The following is a 25,465-nucleotide window of genomic DNA, read 5'->3' on the forward strand; positions in this document are numbered from 1 at the left end:
GGTTGAGCATTTGTAGCCTCGCTACCAAATCATTTCATCTCCAAGAAAGTGATCCCAGAGAGAAGTAAAGCAAGTGTGTAAGTCCATCTCTGAATGTTTGTAAAGCATTCCCACATTAAGCTTAACAACTGATATATGGAGCGACTGCCTCTCCCTCCCTATCCTGCCGCTACTTCAATCGTGAAACTGCTTAATGATCAGCTGATCGGCTTTTCTGTCGTGACTCCGTCTCTCTTCTTTGTTTTTGGCCCACTTCGCGCCAGAAAGAGGAAACCAGCGGCTGAACAACAGCAGCACTATTAACTTTGATAAGCTGTTGTAAGAATTTATTTAATATTACTTTCTACACCAGGATCTTTTCTAAGTAGCTGACGGCTGGTAACTGTGCAGGGGCCGATCTAGCAAAGTTTAGCCAGGGGGGCCGATAGGGCATTAACAGGGAAAAGGGGGCACAAAGACATACTTTTCTTTCTTATTCTCAGATAAAATGTCGAGCTTTTAATAAATAATTATCTGAATCTTACACCCAAAGTTTTAATCTGATGTAAAATGTATAGAAGTCCATTACTGTATATAGTAACTGTTAAGTCTAATATACCCTAGTAAGCTATAGTACTTTTTCCTTTGGGAAGATGCCATCTGTGCAGTCTGCAGTTCTGTTGAAGAAAGATGTTGAATCTATTTAATTATTGTAGAAAAATTATTGATTTCTGTGCATTATGGGGTTTGTTTGTTTTTTCGTGCATTAAATTAAAGGTGATTACGTCAATTAAGCATCACGAGGCGGAGGGTGGGGGGTGTTTACTTTTCTTTTTTTTGCTGGGGAGTTGGCAACCCCATTAGGTAGGTTATTTAATATTTCCACTAAGTACTCTTTAACATACCAGAATAGGGAGGATGGAGCAGGTTTATTAGATTGATCAGTGTTGCTGAACTATGAAATATTTTGGGTGCAGTGTATTTTTTTGCATAGACTAGCTTTAGTTTTGCTTGTTTGTTTTTTTTGTTTTTTTAAAACTTGAGTATCAACTTATACAAAATGCAGCAAGATATTTTTTTAAAAACCGCTTTATTCATTATAAAACACACTATATCGGATTTATATCGGTATCGGCAGATATCCAAATTTATGATATCGGTATCTGACATTATAAAGTGGTATCTTGCCATCTCTAACGAAAACTATCGCCCTCTTGTTTGTTTTGCTTACGTAGTAATGTCATTTCCCTAATGGGGTCATTAAAACTTCATCTAACAAAATAAGCATCAGAAAAAAATGAATCACAGCAAACGATCCTGAAGTCCACCTTCCACAGCATCCACTCACAGCTCAATCACAGACCCCACTGTACACACTGTACAGAAAACAACAGAATACGACTGCAGGGAAAAGGAGGTGGCATCTGTGTGCTTCACTTTTATAAGCTTCCTCTATGACTCCCGAGGGGATAGCCCTCTTAAAAGGAAGTGACTCTGCCATCCTCCTATCCTCCGCTTGCACCAGGGAGGGCCTATCCATTCTGGCTCCTTACTTATTTAAGAGCTTGTTATCCCCCTGGCTTTTAGAGCAGCAGCGGCGGGGAGCGAGAGAGTCGAGAGGCAGGGAAACACTGCCAGAGTAATCCCCATTTACAGTTTAAGAATAAACGCCAGTCGAGAGAAGAGGTCCCAGAAAAAGTCTTATCAGTCATCCAGCTCCCAAACCATTTTTCATCATTAGTCGGGTGGAGGCCGAGAGCTTAGAGAGCAGCCTGGAGAGTCGAGTTTATCACCCACACCCACCTGCAGCGTGGAGCCCAACTCTTTGTCCCGTTTCACTTCCCTCCATCTGTGACTCACAGCTGGAATCTAAACGGCGTGTTTAGAATTCATAACCAAGGATCTTTATGAGCCGCCCTGCTCTGTGACCATGTTTGGTTTGGGGAAAGCTTTTTGATTCCATTTTCTGCTCATTTACTTCACTGTGTGTTTTTGGGCCTTTTCTGCTACGTTTCACAATGTGATTGCGTGCATATAAAGTGCACACATTCATTAAAACGTGCCCCTCTGTTTGCCAGGATACCTGCCCTTTTATCTCTGCGCTCAGCTTCCAATCTTCCTTCCTGTCAGCGTGCATCTGTCACATCTGCTTACCGCCACATCTTTTTCCCGTGTTTACTACTTCCTCATCTTTGTCTCCCAGGTTTTCAGTTCCTCTTCTGACAAGGAAACAGACAATTCAAAGACTGAGCTGTCTCTGAAGAGTGAGGCGCACAAAAACCCAGATGAGACAGATACAGACACAAAGGTCTCTGCATCTCTGTCTCCATCTTTTAATAATTACCTTGCTGTGCCTCGGTTCTCTCAGGAGACGCAGCATGTGGTTTTATAGAGCAGCAAAACCATCTCAGACGGTTGGTTTCTAATTCCCGTCTACTCTGTGGATGCCAAACACCTCCAACCACACAGTGTCTGCTGTATATTCCCAGAAGGCCTGCATCACTAGCTAAACATTTATATATACAGGTTCATATATGTTCATATGTACAGGTGCAAAACTAAACTGATTGTAAAATCATTTTGAACCAAACAATTTCCAGGATGTAGTTTCCTGTTGGAAAAAACAGGTTTGGTCTGAGTCAGAGGACAGCAGAAGCTGAACAGTTTGCTTTTATCCTCGCGTGTTAAGCCTCTCCTTTTCCATGTTTCTGTGTCTCTTCAGTTCACCAGGAACTAAAATAGCCTGGTTTTCTATACAGAGAGAAAAAAATAATGAGGATTGGGGACAAAAACACTAAAACAACAACAACAAAAAAGGAAGAGCCGGACTTCCACTGCTTCTAAGTATCGTCTATAATGACGTGAGACAAAAGGCAGTTGGAAGTGACTTGAGTTAAATTTAAAAGAATATACCAAAGACCTATTGCTTTCAATCCCACACAGCCACACAGCACAGAACAGCTGTTTTACAGCTCTCTGATGAAACACTTTGGCTTTAATGAAACATCTTTACCTTCGTAAACTATTATTTCTTCTCTGCAGGTTGTAAAACTCCCAAAAACACTTTAATGAAACCCGATCTAGTTTTGTTGGGGTAATAACATTTTTTACAAAGTGATGATTTGACCTTTTCACACATTGCTGCCCAGAGACAGCTAGCTTCCACATCTCACTTTAAACCTACATTTCTACTAATAGCCACCAGGGGGCATGCCGGTCTTATTGGCTCTCTCCATCTTTTTATACAGCCTATGTTGCTGATCTGTTCTGCTATTATGTTTTAATATTTTTATTTCAATAGATCCTACTTATTAAGCTTCTCACTGAAACGTATTTAGATTTGATTTTTCTCCATCCATCCATCTTCATCCGCTTTATCCGAGGCCGGGTCGCGCGGGCAGCAGCCTAAGCAAAGAGGCCCAGACCTCCCTCTCCCCAGCCACCTCCTCCAGCTTATCCGGGGGAATACCAAGGCGTTCCCAGGCCAGCCGAGAGATATAATCTCTCCAGCGTGTCCTGGGTCTGCCCCGGGGCCTCCTCCCGGTGGGACATGCCTGGAACACCTCACCCAGGAGGCGCCCAGGAGGCATCCTCGTCAGATGCGTCCGCATTACTGCAGCTGCAGCCCCAATCCGTCTGTCAATCTCCGGCTCCCTTCTCCCATCACTCGCGAACAAGACCCCGAGATACTTGAACTCCTCCACTTGGGGCAAGAACTCATCCCCGACCCGGAGTGGGCACTCCACCCTTTTCCGGCTGAGAACCATGGCCTCAGATTTGGAGGTGCTGATCCTCATTCCCGCTGCTTCACACTCTGCTGCGAACCGTTCCAGTGCGAGCTGGAGGCCCTCACCCAATGAAGCCCGATTTGATTTTTCTATTTGAGCTTATTTTGTGATCCTGAATTTGTTTATTGACCATGCCTGGATTTTATGTTTTGGCTGCTTTAACATAAGACTTTCCTGATTCTTGGATGAATAAAAGCTTGTTTCTGACCTCACTGACCTTTAATTAAAATACATATAACCCAGGAAGTGGATAGAGAGCGAATAGATGCCCCAGGCTTGGTCTCGACACTCCAAATCCCAAATTCCTAATCTGCAAACAGCATAACTGCCACTCACCCACACAGTTGTCACAGAGGCTGCAATGGGAGGCACGCGGTGGTCTGAAGATCTTGCAGGTGAAGCAATACTTCAGTTTGACTGTCTGGCCGTTGATGACCACCTCCTTAGTCCTGGGAGGGGGCCTGTAGCCGGTACCGCCATTAGCCACATCTTGGGGAAAATAAAGGAGAGAGACATAAAGATCAAAGAGAAAAGACACCTGATGTCAAAGCTCCCACATACGCTGCAGCGTGCACGTGGCGTTATTGCTGTGGGCGTGTTATCACTACTGCACTGGTAGGGTGACACCAGATTCAAATACATTAAAAACAAGGAGAATACTTGTCACAGGATTACTACTGAAGTGCCAAAATTTAACTCAATATTAGACAGAAAATCTAGTGCATGATGCATGTTATGAAAGGTGATCCTGTCCACTACTGAACTGATAAATCCATTGATAATCCTGGTCTTTACATTTAAAATGATCCAGTTTGCTTTTGAGTGCCTGAATATGAGTAACTATAGATGGAAATGGTTGTAATTCCTAAACAGTTAAAGCAACACTTGCTGAATCAAAGCTGAAAGTCTGCACTATAATCACGTCTTGATCCTGTGTGGTTAACAGAGGCAAAACTACACACCGTGTGTCGCTGTTCAAATACTAACGAACCTGACTGTAAAACTGCACCCAGGTCAGGCACTACTAAGTGGAATTAATACAACAATGCTCAGATTCCATTATGAAAAGAAAAAAGAAAACCGCTGCCAAGCTGCTCTGAATGGCTTCTGGTGGCGGAAGACAGCAGAGATGACAGGCTAAACGGTAAAGATGAGCGCGATGGCGGTCGTGAAAAGGTATAGACTGGATCCCATTATTGCTCTGCTTGCTTTGAGCACTCTTACACATGCTGAGAGCAGGAGATTGTGTGAGTGGGAAGATAATTTTGTGATCATTTACACAGAAGCCTGTAGCATTGCCAACAGAGTGGTGTGTGTGTGTGTGTGTGTGTGTGTGTGTGTGTGTGTGTGTGTGTGTGTGTGTGTGTGTGTGTGTGTGTGTGTGTGTGCGCGCGCGCGCGCGCAGGGGGTACGGGCTGACAGGCTTATGTGGGTGTTTGACATTTCTAAAGGCAAGCAGAGGAAATGCAGCCACAAAGTTCTCTTCTATTGAATTTGTCTCATTGTGGTCGCTGCCTACAGAGAGCGCCATCCCAGTCTCATACTCACACTCGTCCCGTTTCTCTGCCGACTCAAACAAATGAGGGTGAGAACAACTCAGAGCTCTGTTCACCTTCCACGGCGTTAATGCTGCATCGTTTAGGTATTCTTTGCACAGTAAAATCTATATTTAAATTAGCTCCTATCAAGCCAAATAAAGAACGATGATAAGCGGAGGGTGTTTCTGAAGCATCAGAGTAAAATCTTTGTCAAGCACATTCTCTGATCTCTGTAACGCTGGAAAGAAGAGAAAGGCACATACTGACAGACTCGTGTCACGTCATACAGTAATTTTTAGCAGCAGAGAGGCAGAATCAGAAAGTCAAGCACACATTTTTAAATCTGAATATTGTGAGTTCTCTTTCAAACATTCACTTCGGTGTCTCACTACGGGGAGCACTCTCTCAGCGTCATCCTCTGAAGTTTCTACATCATTGCTCCAACCAGGATCGGCTGGCAGTCGTGACGCTTGTGTCACAGAGGGGCCACCCTCCTTCCTTCTTAGAAACCCCGTCTCTCCTGACTGCTAACCTGAGAGCTAGCTTGACGGTCCACTCGAGCAAGCTAACACCTTGGTCATCGGGCGCTAGCGTGGCTCACATTGTCAGTCGCCTGCTCTTCACCATAGAGCCAGGTTGGAGAGTATGTTAGCTGCCACCACACACCTACCGCTAGAGCTGGGCCATATCATACTGTTCACAGTAACACCGGTATAATGTTGGGCAACGATAAGAAAATGAGATATCACGATTAGGGATGGGTACTGGTGTCCGGTGCCATGATGGCACCGGTTCTGACATAAATGGTAGTAACCAGACCGAAAAGCAGCGCACATTTCGGTGCTTCTTTTTCCTGAGCTGTGATACACTTCTAGCCAATCATTTTATGTTTCCGAGGATAGTAGGCGGGGCCAGGTACGTACGTTCTTTTATGCAGAGCTACAGATTAAAAATGCCCAAGGCGAAGCGGTCAAAAGTCTGGCTGTACTTCACAGCAAAATATGCAAACTCAGCAGCCTGCAACAAGTGCTTTAAGCTGATACTGTGATACTGTCAAAGGAAGTAACACCTCGAATCCGATGAAACACCTGGCGACGCATAGCGGGTTTTTTTTTTTAAAAGCCGAGAAATGCGCCGTATTTGATGGCAGCAGCAGCCGTTCTTCTCTGCGTGAGTAGCTTAATGTTGTTCGTGTGTAATTTACGTTGAATAGGCTAACCACGTTATTACATTAATGCATGTAAGGTGAACTAGCAAACATCATCATAGCTACATGCGGCTGTCTTCTTGTTTGATGGCAGATACTCCCTTCACCCTGGCCAAAAAGGCTAAAATGACCAAAGAAAAAGAGGGAAACAGCTAAACATAAGAGGTTTTTGGACAAAGTTTGTGTTTTTTCCATTGTTTAAGCACTGCTTCCAGCCAAGAGTGATACCATATATGCCCCATAGCTGCAGAAAAGGCTAACATTGTTATCTTTTTACAAAAAACAAGCTGAATATGAGAGGTTTTTGGACCAATTTTGTGTTCTCCATTCTTTAAGCACCGGTTTGAGCACCGGCACCGTTTCAAAAGTACCGATTTGGCACCGGTATCGGATAAAACCTAAACGATACCATCCCTAATCACGATAGAATAGTGATGTGTCGGTCGCGAACGAAATGGCTCTTAGAGCCGGCTCCTTATCGCAAGCTGTGGGGTTCTCTCTCTCTCTCTCTCTCTCTCTCTCTCTCTCTCTCGCACTTTTTTCCCGCTTCACTCCGCACGCGAGCCTTGTGCTTTGGGCTGAACAGAGGGGGGAGGGGCAGTAGTTACACTCGCAGTAGCACAGGAACAGAGCGGGAGGGAGGGAGAAAGAAAGAGAGCCAGAGACAACATCGTCACATTAGAAAGGTATAGTAATCATCCACAACTATTTTCAGTTGCAGATGATAAAGGATTCAGAAAGTTTATTCATGCAGGTCCATATGACAGAGAATATGCATGTTCTTTTTGTTTTCATATTATAATTTATATTTAATTGTGTTGTGGTTTGCAGCGTTTTGTGTTATTTCATTTTTAATTTGTTTTAAAAGGAAAAAGCTGAAAATTTAAATAGTTAAAAGTTGAACTGTGACTAGTTGGTTTTTGCATTATACGATTTATTTATTTCATTTTATGTGGAGTGCATAAATAAAAGTATATTTACAGTGGCCCCTACAGACAAAGCAGCACGCAAAAACTCCAAAACACACAAAAACTCCAAAACACATAAAAAACACAACAGAAGTGCTCCAGGATGCTGGGCGCAGTGTTGAGCTTTTGTTACCTAGTGGCTACACAAGCCAGCAAGTACCAACGACCGGATTTGGTGTGTGGTAGTAACCGGTAAATGAACTTTTTTTAAAAAAATTATTTGAATATATATGAGTGCTTGTGTATAAATACACAAACAATACACACATGCTTTCAACTGTGTAATTTAAGTGATGTAGGTAGCTCTGTTTTGAAGTTCAGTTAACACTAGAAATGTGTTTTGGAGTTTGTACGTGCTTTGTCTCTAGGGGCCACCACATATATTTTTATATAAACATATATAAATAAAACCACTTTTTTTAACATTAGTAATTCCTTTTGTGCATAATTGTATATTATTGTTAATAATAAATTAATTAGAGCAACAAAACAACCTGAAGAGCCGGTTCGGAGCCGAAAGAGCCGGTTCTCTAAAAAGAGCCAGAAATCCCATCACTACGATAGAATATGGGTAAAACGCGTATGTGCAGTGCCTTTGTTTTCATACACACATGGCGGAAAAGCATGGCGGCGACGGAGAATGACAAGGGCGAAACCGGATTGTTGAATGAAACTGATGAACCAGAACTGGTTTGTAAAAATGCTGCAGCTTCAGTGGTGTGGAACTGGTTTAGCTTTCGTCCGTCAGATACACAACAAAGCACTATTTTTGGTAGAGCATGCTAGCGGGCCGTCGTTATTACCGTGCTTTTCAGAAAATACGGCACACTTAAAAATCAATCCTTTGATTTTCTGTAAAGTCGACAGTGCCCCTTATAATCCCGTGTGCCTTATGTATGAATTCTGGTTGTGTTTACTGACCTCGAAATGGTTTTATGTACACGGCGCTCGAAAATCTGTCAAAATGTTTTAGTCCGACTTTGCTAAGCTACGAAGCCGCACTGCTTGATGGATTGTCGGAGCATTACGGCTATCGTAGGCGGAGCGATACGTGCTGTGCTTCAACATACCGTAATATTACCGTATTGTGTGTGTATAAGCTCTTTTTAAGTGTTGTGGATATTATACATTGTTATGCTGAGGATATGTCGGCCAGTTTCCACTGGAAATGTCTTTTGGTTAAACTGTCAGCAAGGAATTTGCATTTGCACTGTTACATTTGTATATTACTTTAATGCACATAATACAGCTGCTTGTTGAAGTGAAAATATATTGAAAGAGGTTTATTGCACTAATAAAGTTGTGGAGTAAAGTATTTTGTCTTGTGTCAATTATATTGTTATCGCAAATTTTCAAAAATGTATCGTGATAAATATTTTTGGCCATATCGCTCTGCTCTACCTGGCACAGCACCTAGCTCAGCAGTCGACACCCCCGGCAAAATCTATTCTGACCCCTGAACCTGGAACATCAGGCACTAAGAAATACTCCAAGTGTTACAGTTTTTTCTTTAATTATTTTCTTGCTCAGGTTTCCTGATGTGATTTCCTGTGCTCTGTAAAGTACTGTCAGCTACTGTGACAGTTTTGAAAAGTGCCATAAAATAAAGTTTTATCCTTCTTCATGTTTTCACACAGATGCCAATCTACTCACCGCCCGGCCTTAATCGCCACTATTACTGCAAATCGACAGCATGCACACCTTAAGCAGCCCATCAACATTCAGTGCACGCTACACTCAAAGCAGCTTTTCTGCTGAACAAAGCCGTTCTTACACTCGGCCGACGGGGCAGCCGAAGCTTAGCCTTACATCAGTGTCTAGTGGGAGATCCCTCAGAGAGATAGGCCGGGTCTAAGAGCTTGAAGCGAGATAATAAGGCAGACTGGAAAGTGATGTAACACAACACACAAGCATGCACACGTACACAGTGTGTGCCCACTTACACCCTCACACTCAAAGTTAAATGAGGATTCAATGTCAGCCAAACTGGGCTTGGTGCTGCCTGCTGAGGTATAAAGAGAATCTAATCGCCATCGTGTTGTGTACACGCAAGAGGAATCTGCACAAGGTCTGCTGGAAAACAACTCCGGTACAAAACAAACACACACACACACACACACACACACACACACACACACACACACACACACACACACACACACACACACCTCTTTAACTGAAAGCCAAAATTTAAAACTAAAACGGTTAGTTATGTCTATAACTTCTGTTCCCTGAAGGAGAGGAACGAGGTACAACACATAAGTATGGGATATCACGCCCTCGCGTGTCCTGGCTGAAGAAACCTTTATTCACGCCTTTACGGCAGATGACGTGTGATGACACGCGCAAGGCCCCGCCCGCACATATAGCCGCTGCCATCACCGTCATCCCTCAGTTCGATAGCCGCTCTTCACCGAGCCAACTGCTCAGTGGGGCCACCCTGTGTTGTACCTCGTTCCTCTCCTTCAGGGAACAGAAGTTATAGACATAACTAACCGTTCCCTTTCAGTCGATTCACTCGGTACAACACATAAGTATGGGACCTATATACACGCCCCGCAGAGCAGCCACCGAACCGGAACGGGACCACCACATCCTTAGTGAGTGGTAGACCCAGCAGAAAGGACAGCATGAGCCACCGAAGGGGCTGTAACGTCCAACCGATAAAACCGCACAAAAGTGTGCGGCGACGCCCAATTAGCCGCTGCACAAATATCAGCCACAGGCACCCCTCTAAAAAGAGCCCATGAGGTCGCCATCCCCCTGGTGGAATGAGCTCCCACCCCGTGGGGCAACGCAAAACCTCCGGTGCTGTATGCCAGCGAGATAGCTTCTACAATCCAGTGGGACAGCCTCTGTCTGGACAGAGCTCTACCTCTATTCGGATTAGCGAAGCAGACAAACAACTGGTCACACAAACGCACATCCCGAGTGCGCTCAATGTAGGTGCGTAGCGCACGCACCGGACAAAGAGAATGCACCCTCCTCTGCTCCTCAGATTCAAAAGGAGGGGAGCAAAAGCTCAGCAACTCAAACTCCATTGAACTATAAGATGCAGGCATGACCTTGGGAAGATAGGCGGCATTCGGACGCAATACGACCTTGCGGCCATCCGGAGAAAACTGCGTGCAGGCAGGATGCACAGACAGCGCATGAAGGTCCCCCACTCGCTTCGCCGAGGCCAAAGCGAGAAGTAATGCGGTCTTATACGAAAGAAGTTTCATATCTACCGACTCAACGGGTTCAAACGGAGGGCCACAAAGGGCCTCCAGCACCAAAGACAAGTCCCAAGCCGGGACACTGGACTTAAGCACGGGCCTCAGCCGGCGAACCCCTTTCAGAAAACGCACGGCGAGGGGATGCGCACCTGGTGTCACCCCGTCAAAACCGATATGACAAGCAGATATAGCCGCTAAATAAACCTTGATCGTCGAAAACGAAAGGCCTTTATCCAACAGCTCCTGCAGGAATGTCAAAACATCCACAATAGAGCACTGAAATGGGAGAGTGTGGCGGTCCTGGCACCATCGCTCGAAGGCTCGCCATTTGTAAGCGTACAAGCCTCTAGTAGACGAGGCCCTGGCGCTCTGAATCGTCGCTACCACACTAGGTGGCAGACCCTTAGCAACCAAGTTTAACCTCTCAGCAGGTAAGCATGAAGGTGCCACAGATCCGGGCGCGGATGAAACACTTCCCCCCCCCGCCTGAGAGAGGAGATCCCTGCGGAGAGGAAGCTGCCAAGGACTTGCTGCAAGCAGGCTGATTATTTCTGCATACCACGACTTCGCGGGCCACCAAGGGGCCACCAGGATCAGAGAGAGGGAATGCCGACGCACCCTCTCCAGAATTGGAGATATCATTTCCACTGGGGGAAATGCATACAGGAGCACGTCTGGCCATTGGTGCGCTAGCGCGTCCAAGCCCAAGGGTGCATCGTGGTCGATTATGGAGAAGTACAGGGGGCAGTGAGCATTCACCCTGGAAGCAAAAAGATCTATTTGCGCCTCGCCAAATAGATCCCAAATCTGAGCCACTATTGAAGGGTGTAACCTCCATTCTCTCACCAGAGGACCCCCCCTGGAGAGAAGGTCCGGCCCCAGGTTCAGGTGGCCCGGGACATGGGTGGCTCTTAGAGTCAGAAAATGAACACTGCACCATAACAGCAGAGAGCGAGACAGCTGCAACAGGGGAAGAGAGCGTGTTCCTCCCTGCCTGTTTATATAAGACACCACTGTTGAATTGTCCGTCCTGACTAAGACATGCTGGCCCTGCAGGACTGGACGGAAACGCTTTAGAGCTAAGAACACTGCTAACAGCTCTAAGTGGTTGATGTGCAGCTGGCGCTGAGCCGCGGACCAGATCCCTCTCACTGACGCACCCTCGCACAGCGCTCCCCACCCACTTAGGGAAGCATCTGTGGACACCACCTTGCGAAACAACACCCTCCCAATCCGAGAGCCCTGGTGCAGTAGCCCGGGCTCCCTCCAAGGACGGAGAGCTAGCATGCAAGACGCAGTTACCGGCAGCCTCCTCCGGAGGTGACGCGAAGCACACAAACGGTGAGAGAGAGTCCAGCGTTGAAACGCTCTCATTTTCAACAGCCCAAGCGGCACTACGGCGATCATAGATGCCATCATGCCCAACAAGCGCAATATCGTCTGGAAACGCAGTCTGCGTCCCAGCTGAAATTGAGCGAGGCAGCGATGAAACGCGGCCACTCTGTGCTCTGACAACCGTGCGCGGCTGGAAAGAGAGCATATTTCCAGACCGAGAAAAGCGATCTGTTGACCTGGGATTAGCGAGCTCTTCTGAAAGTTCACAGAGAACCCCAGTGTCTGAATGTGTGACAGAACCCGCGACAGCTGCGTCTCCGCCTGTTCTCTGGAGCAAGCCACGAGAGCCCAGTCGTCCAGGTAGGCCAAGATGCGGATGCCCCTCTTCCTGAGGGGCGCTAGCGCTGCCTCGGCACATTTCGTAAAGGTGCGGGGAGCGAGCGACAGCCCGAACGGCAGCACTAGGTATTCGTAGGCTACGCCCTCGAATGCAAACCTCAGAAACTGCCTGTGTTTCGGGTGTATAGCGACATGAAAATAAGCATCTGTTAGATCGATTGTCGCAAACCAATCTCCCGGGCCGACTGCACTCAGGAGCTGTCTGAGTGTTAGCATCTTGAACCTGTACGTTCGCAGGTACGTGTTCAAGACTCGCAGGTCGAGGATGGGACGAAGCCCTCCCCCTTTCTTCGGAATGACAAAATAACGGCTGTACCAACCTTTGTCCGTCTCCGAAGCGGGGACCACCCGTATTGCTCTCTTCTGTAATAGCGCCTGTATTTCCTCTCTGAGTACCAAGGCTGCCTCGGGGTTGACAATCGTGTTCACGACTCTTTGGAAACGAGGCGGCTTGACCCGGAACTGCAACCGGTAACCCATGGCAACGGTTTGCAGCACCCACGGAGAGGGGGCGCAAGCGCGCCACTGAGGGAAGTGAGCAGCCAGCCGGCTGGCCTGCAGCACTGACGGCGGGGCGCCGTCGCCCCCCAGTGTGTCTGCAGGGGACTGCATCCCCTGCCTGACCTGGCTCATTTCGCCTGCAGGTTGAGCATTTGAGATTGTTTGAGAGTAAACAACACTCTTTATTGATTGCAACATGGGAACATGTACATTTATACATTTTGTTGGGTGCACCTTTTCCGGGGCATAACAATGAAAAACAGCGGGAACACTCGATGTGGTCGCTTGAACATTCAACACATCTGAACCGTGTGCAGGGGTTATGTGCTTGGGAGACCGCGATAGGGAAGTGCAGCGCCTTCTGGGGCTGACAACCTGAACAGAACTTAAGCGGCACCTCTTGTGCGGCAACAGAGGGGTAAGAGCAGCGTCTCCCTGCTGCCGGATCCCTTCCCCACTCGCAATCACAGCTAGGAGGGCTGAGGCTTCTTCCTCCTGGGCGTCGGGTCCCGTCGGGGGCCCGGGGGAGGGCCTTTGCCCCAGGCCGACTGGCGTGGAGCTCGGGCCGGAGTACGTGCTCTCGCCGGCGGCCCTCCCACTCCAGCAGTGGGCGCCGGTCTCTTGCCAGCTGTCAGAGGAGCGGCGGGCCTGTGAGAGCTAGCAGTGGGCTTGGGCTGGGGCTGGCGTCTGGGGATGATGTCGCGCAGAGCTTCCGTCTGCTTCTTCCTCAGATCGAATCTAGCCTGAATGGCTTCAAGTGAATGTCCGAATAACCCAGCCGCAGACACTGGTGCGTCCAGATACACAGCTCTGTCTCTATCAGGGACGTCGGAGAGGGTCAGCCACAGGTGCCTCTGCGCCACCACTGTCGAAGCCATCCCTCTGCCCAGGGAGAGCGCTGCACAGCGAGACGCACGGAGGATGTAATCCGTGGTGACTCTAACCTCGTTAAGAAGAGGTGACAGCGGGCTGTCCTCCGGAACCAGCGATCCAAGCTCCGCCAGGCACATTGCTTGGTACGTCTGGAGCATGGTGACGGAGCTCATGGCTCGAGCGGTGCCGGCCTGAGCCCGATAAATCTTCTCCAGCTGCGAGGCCGAGAATCTGCAGTGCTTGGACGGCAGAGTTGCGGGGCCACCGACACCATGGTTATGGGACGGGGCCAGATAAGCAGCCAGAGACGGCTCCATAGGGGGTGGGTTAGCTAAACCAGCTCTCTCGGCGCCGTCCAATTCCATGTACTGTCCATAGCCGGGCACAGTGACGCGGGTAGACAGAGGTTTGTCCCATGACGCTGTTAGCTCGCAGAGAAAGTCTGGGAACATGGGGAGGCAGTTTTTGGCCGTTGCGGGCTCCGGTGGAAGGAAAAAACCCGCAAACCGCGACGGCTTCCGAGCTGGTGGAGGAGAGGGCCAGTCCACCTGCAGCTTCTCAGCGGCACGGCGAAACAGGGAGAAAAGAGAGGTGTCATCGTGGCCGACCGGCGCAGCAGCGGCGGCATATTGGGTCGACAATGAGCTCTCCTGCTCATCCTCCGACAAACCATGGATGTCCAGGCCGATGTCCAGCACGTCATCGTCTTCCTGGGGAGCGCTGGCGGGCTTCAACCCAGGCTGAAGCCCGTCAGCGCTCCTGCATGGTTCCGGTCCGTCATCGGCTAACCCGTCAACGTATTCCATGTGGTCAGCCCAGCTAATCGCGGGGACATCGACCTGAAAATTTTCGTCTTCGGACTCGGACGAAGCCGGGGCTCCAGACTCGGAAAGAAGAGGGTCATGCCGTGCGACCGCCGAGCGTCCCAGCACTCTTTCCACAAACGTCACCCGTCTTTCCAGGGTCGAGCGTCGGAGCTGGCGACAAAACGCACAAGCTTCGGGCTCCGTCAACGCTCTCCTAGCGTGGACGATCCCCAGGCAGACAGGGCAGGCATCGTGCTGGTCGCTGTCGTGCAAAGAGAAACCACATCCCTGAGGACAGGGGCGAACAGAAGATTTCTGCTTTGCTCGCTTCGGTTTGGAGTCCATTCCCAAAACGCAAAGCGAAACGCTGCACAAGAAAAACTTGAAAATAGCGCTCCGCGGGCAGCCTACGCACCAGCTGGGCGGTGGAGGCTAACACCAACAGGGGCAGTTAAGCTAGGTTCAAGTTGGCAGACAACGGAGCTAACTAGCAGTAGCTAGCTAGCCCAACTCAGCAGAGGTGTTCTCAGCGAGGTGAAGAGCGTAAGAACTGAGGGATGACGGTGATGGCAGCGGCTATATGTGCGGGCGGGGCCTTGCGCGTGTCATCACACGTCATCTGCCGTAAAGGCGTGAATAAAGGTTTCTTCAGCCAGGACACGCGAGGGCGTGATATCCCATACTTATGTGTTGTACCGAGTGAATCGACTGAAAGGGAACCAGGTGCAGCACAGAACTAAGAAATACAAAGGTGCAAATAAAACAATGATATAACCCGTTCAAATAGCAAAAACAGGCTTGTCTCAGCAGTATTAAAACACAAAGCTCTTTTTAAAAACATTTGCATCTGTTTGCTATGAGTTTTATAGCAAACGAGTTAAAAACAACAATCCAGTGCAGAACAGAGTCTGTGATCAGTTTCTAAAGGATCAGTATCAGCTGGTGTTAAATATTTGGTCTAACTACAGCCTAACACTTGATTTTATTATGAAACAGCTGCTGGTATGATGGCCGCTGCCATTGTTGTGGTCACCGCGCACACCGAGGCAGGACCAGCGCTTTGTTTCCATTTAACCAAAAAGCAGTTCTGGAACATTCAAGCACGCTGTGGTGATCCTGGTTTGACTTCATCAAGCTAAATAATGATAATAGTAACGGTTAAGATTTTTTGTGTATGTAATATCCAAGTTTGACATTTTTGCTTTTATGAAGCTTTGATGATTTATTTTCACACAGTCTCTGTACTTCAGTCAGTTATAAAAAGACTCTTCAGTGCAGCTACTCTGGACTTTGTGAAGTTCACCTTCTGCACATCAAGTCAAACTGTCATGTCAGACAGTTAAAACCGAGTGGATATTTTTCAAAATGGAACTCCTTTAAAAACAGCCTCACACATAATAATTTAGTAATTACACTTTCCACCTTCATCCAAAGCAGCAAAGCGTCAGTTCAGGACTGACAAAATGACACAAAGTTTGTCGAGTGCATTTCAAACCTAACATCCAGCTCCTTTCCTGGAACATCTGCTTATTTTTGTTTGCCACACCAATCTGCTTTTACTCAGGCTTCATACAGGGAGTGCAGAATTCTTAGGCAAATGAGTATTTTGCCCACATCATCCTCTTCATGCATGTTGTCTTACTCCAAGCTGTATAGGCTCGAAAGCCTACTACCAATTAAGCATATTAGGTGATGTGCATCTCTGTAATGAGAAGGGGGGTGGTCTAATGACATCAACACCCTATATCAGGTGTGCATCAGGTGTGCATTAGGCAACTTCCTTTCCTTTTTGCCAAAGGAAAGGAAGTTGCCTAATAATTCTGCACAGTAATAGTCACCTGCACACACAGATATCCCCCTAAAATAGCTAAAACTAAAAAAAAAACAACTAAAAACTACTTCCAAAAACATTCAGCTTTGATATTAATGAGTTTTTTGGGTTCATTGAGAACATGGTTGTTCAATAATAAAATTATTCCTCAAAAATACAACTTGCCTAATAATTCTGCACTCCCTGTATGTGTGTGTGTAATACAACTGCTGTGGTCTCTGTTCAGGGGACTGAACTCCATGTTCCATGTTCTTTAACAACTTTTCAGAGTGGATTCTTTCGTCAAAGCTCGGTCTAGAACAATCCAAACTGTTTGCCAGAATGAGAGGTTGACGTGCATGCAGCCTTTCACAGTCACACCTATGATATCTTAGCTAATCTGGGAGGAACAGAGACCACCTACACAGACCCGTGGAGAGCATACTTGTGTGGGTCTAAGACTGTTAGTCTTCTAGACTATGTACTGTGTCTCCGAGGTAAACTAAGAAAGACCATGAAGACTCGATTCTGCAGAGATGTGACCTCTGCCTGTGTGAGATATGACAACTAGGAAGGAGACTGCTGCTGCTTCACCGAGGACTCCTGACCGGAGAACAACGAGACCACCGGGAAAGACCAGGCAAAGACTAGTGCTAAAGTCATTCTTAGGCACGTGGTCCGGCCTGCACCGTGTATCTAAGGGGACAGGGTCAATCCAGGCCAGTGTAACGGCTCCACGCCAAGTTTGTTTGTCACTGTCTGTTATTTCTCTTTTCTCCTGTGAGCTTCAGTGAAACAGCTCTACAGTGACGGCTCTATTTGTGTGCACTCCTTTGTTAGAGTCCCCTGCAGCTCTGTCATCGACTCATCTCTTTCTCCTCACGTCCACGTCACTGTAGATCTGCGAACGAGCCATCAGCAGCCTCGACACAGAGGAGACAAAGACTAGAGAAGATGGCGGTTTTACATCAGCCCCAGTGAAACGACTCCACAGCACACTTGATCATGACACAAACTGTCAAGGGTTTGGATGAACCTGTGTGTTTGTTACATAACACTGCCCTGGGTCTTTGCACGCAGATGCCACATGTAGAAACCGTCACTTCAGACGACATTTAAACACAGGCAGCACCTGTGGCTCACACCTTTGGTCAGTTCTGTTTCTTCCCAATTAGCCGTCTGCACACCTTCCCATGCCTCCGAACAGTTTCTCTGTGTCTCGGTGTGATGATGAACCCTGTTGAGCTTTTCTTTCTTTGATGACGTCCCTCCTTTATCAGGAGATCCATGTAAAAGTAATTCACAGATGCTGAAGTGAAGCTTTGTAACAGAGCCTCTTTCCACTAGCTGCAAACCTTATTACTTATGAGGCCAATAACAATGAAGTCAAACACAAATGTGATCGAGGGCGCTCGCCACCAATGAGCAGAGGGAGGTGAAGCGTGCGGCGGCTTAAGTCTGAGCGTGAATGATGAGAAGACCGTAATTTAAAACAAGGTATTATTCATTCATCCTTGAGACGGGGCAGATGTGTCAGCAATACTGCAGGCAGACGTGGGGTATTTTGAAATTCAAAGAGCCAACCAGGCTTCGGGATGAATTAAACTAGCTCCCAATACAGCAGGTCACTGCGAGAGCATCTCTGATCTCTTCCTAAAGCCTCTGGTGTATTCTGGCTCATTTATCCCCACTTTTTACATTTGGCGAGTTAGCGGTCAAGACTGGGTCAGCATCGACACTGCTCTGTGGACTTCACCATCTATGACCAAACAAATTCAAATCAGTTCCAGCTTTTAGTGGCATTTAACGGTGCAATGGCCAGGATTGAAGGGCCAAATACGCCAGAAGGGAAGAGACGAGCCGTGTCAGACATCTTATGATGCTCAAGAAGCAGCTCGTGATCATAAAAATCATTTCAGGGATAAAAGCTCTTATTTGTGGTGCAGTCTCAAAATTTGCTACCAGCCAAAATACATGAAATGCTCTCAGCAGACCTAAGAGGTGTTAAAAATCCGACGAGCATGTTTGCAGTGTCTTATCACTGCAGGCAAAGGAAGCTGTATCTAATGTGATTAAGCTGGCTCTCTTCATAGAGAACGGCTCGAGTTAGTCTCTCTCTGGTAATGGGGTGTGTGTTTGAGCTTGCCATCTAAATCAAGGTTTTGCCAAAGGCGCAGGCAAAGAATAAACACAAAGTAATTAAAAACAGGGTGCAAGTCAGAAGAGACTTGAGAGCAGAGTATAATGTGGGTTTGGTGATAAGATTACAGGAAATGTGTTTAATAACTGCAGAACACTTTAGGCCTGTTGTGCTATTACAAACAGTCGTAGTGGACTACTACAGGGTGTGAGCCGTCAACCTCAAAGCATAAAGCTTCAACCTAAGAACATAAAGTGTAAAAATAGAAACAACACAGCACAGTGGAGAAACAGGAGGCACCTCAGCTTTGACTAAAATCGAGTGAACCAATTTGAAATGATAAGTGTTGGATATTTCCCTATGAAGGATCGCGGGCGGATAACTGTCATCTGCATAACAGCGACACTGACTACTGAAGGATAAAACGAGCTGTGAAATGTGTATCAAGAATAGGGATGGGTACCGGTTCTGACATAAACGGTAGTAACCAGACCAAAAAGCAGCGCACATTTCGGTGCTTTTTTTTTTTTCCTGAGCTGTGATACACTTTAGATTCTAGCCAATCATTTTACGTTTCCGTAGGATAACAGGATAGTAGGCGGGCCCAGGTACGTACGTTCTTTTAGAGCTAGGGCTGGGCGATATATCAAAAATTTATCGTTACCGAAATTTATGACTCTCATCGACGTCATTTTGCCCATGTCGGTAAATTCGGTATTTAAAAAAAAAAAGAAAAGGCATGTGCAGGTTGGCGATGTTCATGTCCCTTTAAGACGCTGTGCTACATTACAGACTTAACGGGGTGGAGTCACATGACTCTACTACCTGTAACAAGACGAGACACGGGTGAACAAATGGAGGACGATTTAAATGTTGAAGCAGCAGCGACGGAGGTAGAGCTGGTGGAGGAGGAAGAGGAGATGGTTGTTTTGTTTTTTTGTGTCCCGTTTGGATCTTTAGCCATCAGAATTGTTGTCTTAAGGCCAAGAAAGATGCCAAGCGGATTTATTTTACCAAGTGGATCATCATGGCCTTGCCATATTGGTCCATTTGATTGACCTTTATTATAATTATGAATTTATTTTATTTTCAGTTGCTACAAACGGGACAGACATGACTGGGGGATAGGACAGGGAGAAAGAATGAAAGAAAGAGAGGGAGAGAAAGAAAACCAAAGGGGAGAAGAGACAGTGAGAAGGGGGGGGGAAGAAAGAGAAGAAAGAAAAAAAAAAAAAACACCTGGGTCACCTGTATGGAGAAAAAAAAAAACAGAAGAGAAAGCAAACAACAAAGAGCAACATAATAAAAAAATAAAAAAAAGAGGACATGGTTGTTAACAAAAAAAATGCATCATCAATCGTTTGGCAACATTTTGGATTCAACAAGGATGATATTGATCAAAAAATTGTTAAATGTAAACTCTGCAAAAAGACTGTTGCGTCAAGTCAAGGTAACACAAGTTCAGTTCAGTTAATAAATCTTAACCACTAAAAGTACTTACTACTATTGTCTTCATTTATTTTCAGTGACATTTTACAGTCCTTTAAAGTGGTAATAATATAATTGCAATGAATAGGTCTAGGGGGAATAATATTATCAAAATAACTGGAGGAACTATGCTGCCTGCCACAGCCCCATCAAAAGAAAAAGAAAAAAAAACGTTTGTTTTTTTTTTGGCACTTGGGGTGGTTATCGTCCATTTATCGTTATCGAGGTTAACTGCTCAATTTATCGTGATATTGATTTTAGGCCATATCGCCCAGCCCTGTTTAGAGCAGAGCTACAGATTACAAAGTCTGGCTGTACTTCACTGCAAAAGATGCAAACTCAGCAGCCTGCAACAAGTGCTTTAAGCTGATACTGTGATACTGTCAAAGGAGGCAACACCTCAAATCCGATGAAACACCTGGCGACGCATAGCGTTTTGTTTTTTTTTTAAAGCCGAGAAATGCGCCGTATTTGATAGCTTGCTGCGAGACCTCACACCGAGCGCATCTACTGCGGGTGTGGTGCCTGTTATCGGACCCGGAGTTAGCAGCATCCCCCAAAAACACGAAGAGGAGAGTCCTGGCCCCTAGCCCTGCCAGTGTAGCAGAAATGATGACTGATGATGATGGCAGCAGTAGCAGCCGTTCTTCTCTGCGTGAGTAGCTTAATGTTGTTCGTGTGTAATTTACATTGAGTAGGCTAACCACGTTATTACATTAATGCATGTAAGGTGAACTAGCAAACATCATCATAGTTACATGCGGCTGTCTTCTTGTTTGATGGCAGATGCTCCCTTCACCCTGGCCAAAAAGGCTAAAATGACCAAAGAAAAAGTGGAAAACAGCTAAACATGAGAGGTTTTTGGACAAAGTTTGTGTTTTTTCCATTGTTTAAGCACTGCTTCCAGCCAAGAGTGATACCATATATGCCCCATAGCTGCAGAAAAGGCTAACATTGTTATCTTTTCACAAAAAACAGCTGAACATGAGAGGTTTTTGGATCAATTTTATGTTCTCCATTCTTTAAGCACCGGTTTGAGCACCGTTTAAACACCGGCACCGTTTCAAAAGTACCGGTTTGGCACCGGTATCGGATAAACCTATACGATACCCATCCCTAATCAAGAACAAAAGGACCTAGAATGGATCCTTGAGGGATCCCGCCTTTAGTGGAACATTTATAACTTCATCCATTAAACTGAGCACAATTCGGTTTTCTGAGTGCTTTCAAACTTTTTTCTTCTCCTGTATAATCAATTAGTCAATCAGACACGAGGAACATCACAGGACCATACACAGAGAGATATATGTACAGCGATAAGGAAAATAAATCATGTATTTCATGTGGTTCTACCTTCAAACACCCAGCGATGAAAAGACTAAATGTGGCTGTATCCCCTACTGATGTCCCCATCCTTCCTCCAGCAGTCCACGCTTTAAGCCTTCCAAAATCTATTTCCTCTGCTGGCCTTGAGTCTGGCTGGTAGCTTTGGAAAAACAGCGAGGCTGTCCTGACATTCACCAACTGGCCTGGACCACATTAAGTGGGAAAAAGGAAACCGGCAGCTCTGACCATCCTTCCCTCTGATTAATGCTTCAGAGTCTTTCGGATTTGGCATGTGATAGCTGAACTGATGCCAGCCCGTCTAGTCCTGACATATTGGGCAGGCAGGCAGACATGCACACACGTCAAATGTAGCAAACTGAAGAGAAATCAGCTCTTGTCTCAAGTTCAAGTTGAGATAAACAACAAGCTGTGCTGCCTTTCCTGACCTCAGACGTCCTCCTCCAATGATTAACTGCACTAAGCAGAGTGACAGGACAGTGAGAATGTGGATCACAAAAACTGCATTATGTCTCATAACTCTCAAATGTCTGCTTGTCCAAACATGCCGCATATTTGATTCAGGAATTTAGGCAAAACTCCAGGCCGACCACTCTGAATATCCGCTCACGACGATGGCATCACAGGTCGAGCATCAGCATCGTGAATGCAGGGATGCTGAGAGGCCTCGTACCGTACACACATCAGCCCCTCTGGTGTTGAGCCAACCGATCAATAAGAGCGGTGTCATTTTTGACCCTTGCAGTACTTTAACCTGAAAACATCATTATTTATGTATGAGGTAAGGGATTTATGGCGCTATATGCACTCAGAACACAAAACATGCAATGCATTCAAAATTTCCTGAAATATCTAGTTCTGATTTATATTTCCGTTAACACAATTCGTTTTAGCTTTGGTTACTTTAGTGCTCAACACCATCACCTTGTTTTACCTGGGATTCTCTCTCTCTCTCTCTCTCTCACACACACACACACACACACACACACACACACACACACACACACACACACACACACACACACACACACACACACACACACACGAACGACTCGGTCAATATACAAACACAGGTGTCCATTTCCAAAAACATCTCAATTTCTGCTCATTCATAAAACTGAGTCAGCGCCGTTTGCAGAGGTTTGATTTCATGTATCCTAAAGCAGCGTAGTACTGTGGATACTGAACATAAATGTAGTAAATGGTTAAAAAAAGAAATAAGGGTGGATGTAGAGTTGGCTGTAGTAATGCTATAGGAAAAAAAAGAAACCAAAGCAGCACCTGAGCACATGGGAAACAGGCCTGGAGCGGAGCAGAGACATTACATTATGGCAGCGCATGTGAAGTTCCCCCTGCTCACAAAGCTGCTTCGCTATTATGAATATCTGCACAGTTACATAAGCACATATTAGGTTTGAAATAAAATTAAAAAAAGAAGAGAGATGAGAGCCGTCTGAATCAGAAGATATAGCTGCCAGGAGTGAGTCGTGTTGCAAGTAAGAGAGGAGGAACTGAAGAAGGAGCGCACGACAAAAGCATGGCTGTGGAAATTCACTGACACCTGAAAACTAGACAAAAATGGTTTTGTTTTTTTGCTTTTTAAATCTCTCTTTTAAATCCCAGCTGTGAAGATGAGAGTGCCTGAAAGAGACGGGCACATGCTGGGCTAGTTGTTGCTGGGACTTGAAAGGGATGATCAAGTTAAGAGCTAACACATGTGGCTGCTAATGTCTTGCATATCAAGCTTCCACGCCATCGCCAGAACCAAAAAAAGAACTGTGAGAGCATGCACCCAGGAGGAGGAGATGATAGTGTTTGAATGGAAAAAGTAACAGGAGGCGTGAGAAGAGACAGCTCTATGGAAAACACATTTGAACAAAGTTTTTACCACGTATGAAGCGTGTGCATGTGTGTGAGACCCTCATGCCATTACAGGTGAGGTTCTTTCAAATTGCACATAATAAGATCTACAATGGTACCAATAATTAGGCAGCCTATTAATCTACTGTCATGCAGATGGAATATAGACTACAATCCTGGAACGTAAAAATTAAGGTGAACACTCTCGTGGCACAGCAATCTTAATATACACCCATAGGTTACCTTAGTGAATGACCGAAAGACATTTCGGCTAATGATTCTCATGTCTGTCGTTTTTTCACTTGGGACCCGCGTAGAGATTTGACTGTAATATTGTTTGAACCTATCCTAATTCATGCAAATCCTGCATCTACAGGTTACAAAGAAGAGTTAAATATGATGGGAATGAATACCAAAACAAAAAAAATTATCGTATGCTGCTTCATGCCTCTAATCATTTCACAACCTGTGCACAAAGAATCAGCCAGACATCAATCATCAGTCTGTGAGTAAGAGGTTCCAGTTTGGAGACCGCCTGCTTGGAAATGCACAGCACAAAAGCCAGTTGGGTGGGGGTAGAGGGGGTAAAGAGGTATTTGGGTCAACATTTTTCATATTTTCGGCCTTTCATTTGTTTATCCTCTGGAATACCAACATAACATACTTCTGCACAACTCTTTCTCAGCCCCACCGCTCCGAGCTCTCTGTACTGTACCTTCCCTCCAAAAGCTTTTAAGTCTCCTAATGAGATTAATTAAGCCGGTCCAGAGTTTGTTTAATGAGGCCCTAGTGGCCTGAAGCACGGAAAAAGACCCATGGCTGGGAAACGGGAGCTTTGCATTCCAAATACAAAACAAAAAAAGAAAAGAAAAACAGCAGAACTTAAAGAAGGCTTTAAAAATAGGCTTTGCAAAGTTAAACCATCAGTTAAGTGGTGGTAATCCATTTAGCTACAGAGCAGCTGGACACATTTACAGATCAGTGAGTCAGTGACTAAAATGGATACAGTTTCCAGTGCAAATTCCAGTCTGGAGGACCCTTGATTGTTTCCTTTCCTTCTCTGAATGAAGCCTCAGGAAGCAGACTACACTCCCACCATCGTTGGACAAGTTTAGTGACTTCCATCAATCTTTGTCTAATTCACTTCTGATCAGGTCAGTTGCCTCCCTTTACATTTTGCTTGGATCAAGCTACAAAGCACAACTTCAGCAGCTCTAATTTAAATAAAAAGAATTAATTTCAGTGACTTCAGAGCTTGCCATCACCTTTGATGTGTAATCAAACGTTTGCTACTGCCACCAAGTCTCTCAGATGGGAGAAGCAGCACTTTTAGGCGTGCTCACAGCGAAGTGGGCCTTCATTTTTAACTGCTGTCCACGTTTCTCAACATTGCCAGCAGCCTCCTAGCACTAGCTTGTAGTAATGCACTCGTACATGCATCGCCTCAGTATCTGTGCACCGATACGACATTACGCACGCGGGGTTTTTTTCCCGCATATCAGCTGATTTTGCAGTTTGCTTTGGTGACAAAATAGAATCAAACAGCAGGAAAAAAAACACTCAGTGACACAGCAACAAATTTCATTAACAGGTCCACATCTCAAAATAATCTTGGCTGTTTTTTGACTCATGCTTGTGCTCTGCTGCCAGTAATTCACTTACCTCATATCAAGTATCTCCTAATGCATCAACAGTCTTATCTTTCATATGACAAATTAGATTTGGAACTTATCAAAAGATAATTTATGAGTAAGCGTTACATCAAAGCCCATTTGGTTAAAGTAGCGCCAAGAACTCATCTCATCCTGGATGTAAAGTGCTGTTACAGTCAGTCGGAGCTGGATTCCCGAAAACAAACACTACACACACAGAATGCTCATGAGCCACGTGCTCATGTACCTATAATCTAATCAAATAATAACTAAACAGTGTGATGTGATCAATATAGGTCTCCCTTTATTGTAGCACAAAAATGCAAACTTCAGTTCAGTAACAGGTTTTGATCCCAGTGTTTTGGGGGTTTACCTATCTGCCTCTCCAGGTCGGCGGCCTCGTCTGGGCTGGCCCTGGGCAGCACTCCGGGGTCACTGAAGCTTGTTCTCAGGAGCGTCCCCAGCACAAACAGAAACAGCACACCTCCTATGACCGGGATGACTGGAGTCAACTGCTGCGCCAGGAACGGACAACTGTAGGACAAGGAGAGGCGATGAG

The 25,465-nt window shown here is 45.9% G+C and overlaps 1 protein-coding gene across 4 annotated transcripts in view; it reads right to left on the minus strand.

The window, feature by feature from the left end:
- LOC146646334 (palmitoyltransferase ZDHHC14-like) overlaps window positions 1–25,465 on the minus strand; it is a 65,930-nt gene that overhangs the window by 16,993 nt on the left and 23,472 nt on the right. For all 4 annotated transcript variants that reach the window (XM_085391624.1, XM_085391628.1, XM_085391626.1 and 1 more), the window contains exons 3-4: window positions 25,280–25,440; window positions 4,104–4,256 (exon numbers count right to left, since the gene is read on the minus strand). In XM_085391624.1, coding sequence (XP_085247750.1) covers window positions 4,104–4,256; window positions 25,280–25,440 — 314 coding nt within the window. The remainder of the gene's footprint in view (window positions 1–4,103; window positions 4,257–25,279; window positions 25,441–25,465) is intronic.

Source organism: Rhamphochromis longiceps, linkage group LG19, assembly GCF_057381845.1.
Source record: "Rhamphochromis longiceps isolate RC_006_pf linkage group LG19, R_longiceps_female_GT1.1, whole genome shotgun sequence".
Classification (NCBI taxonomy): domain Eukaryota; kingdom Metazoa; phylum Chordata; class Actinopteri; order Cichliformes; family Cichlidae; genus Rhamphochromis; species Rhamphochromis longiceps.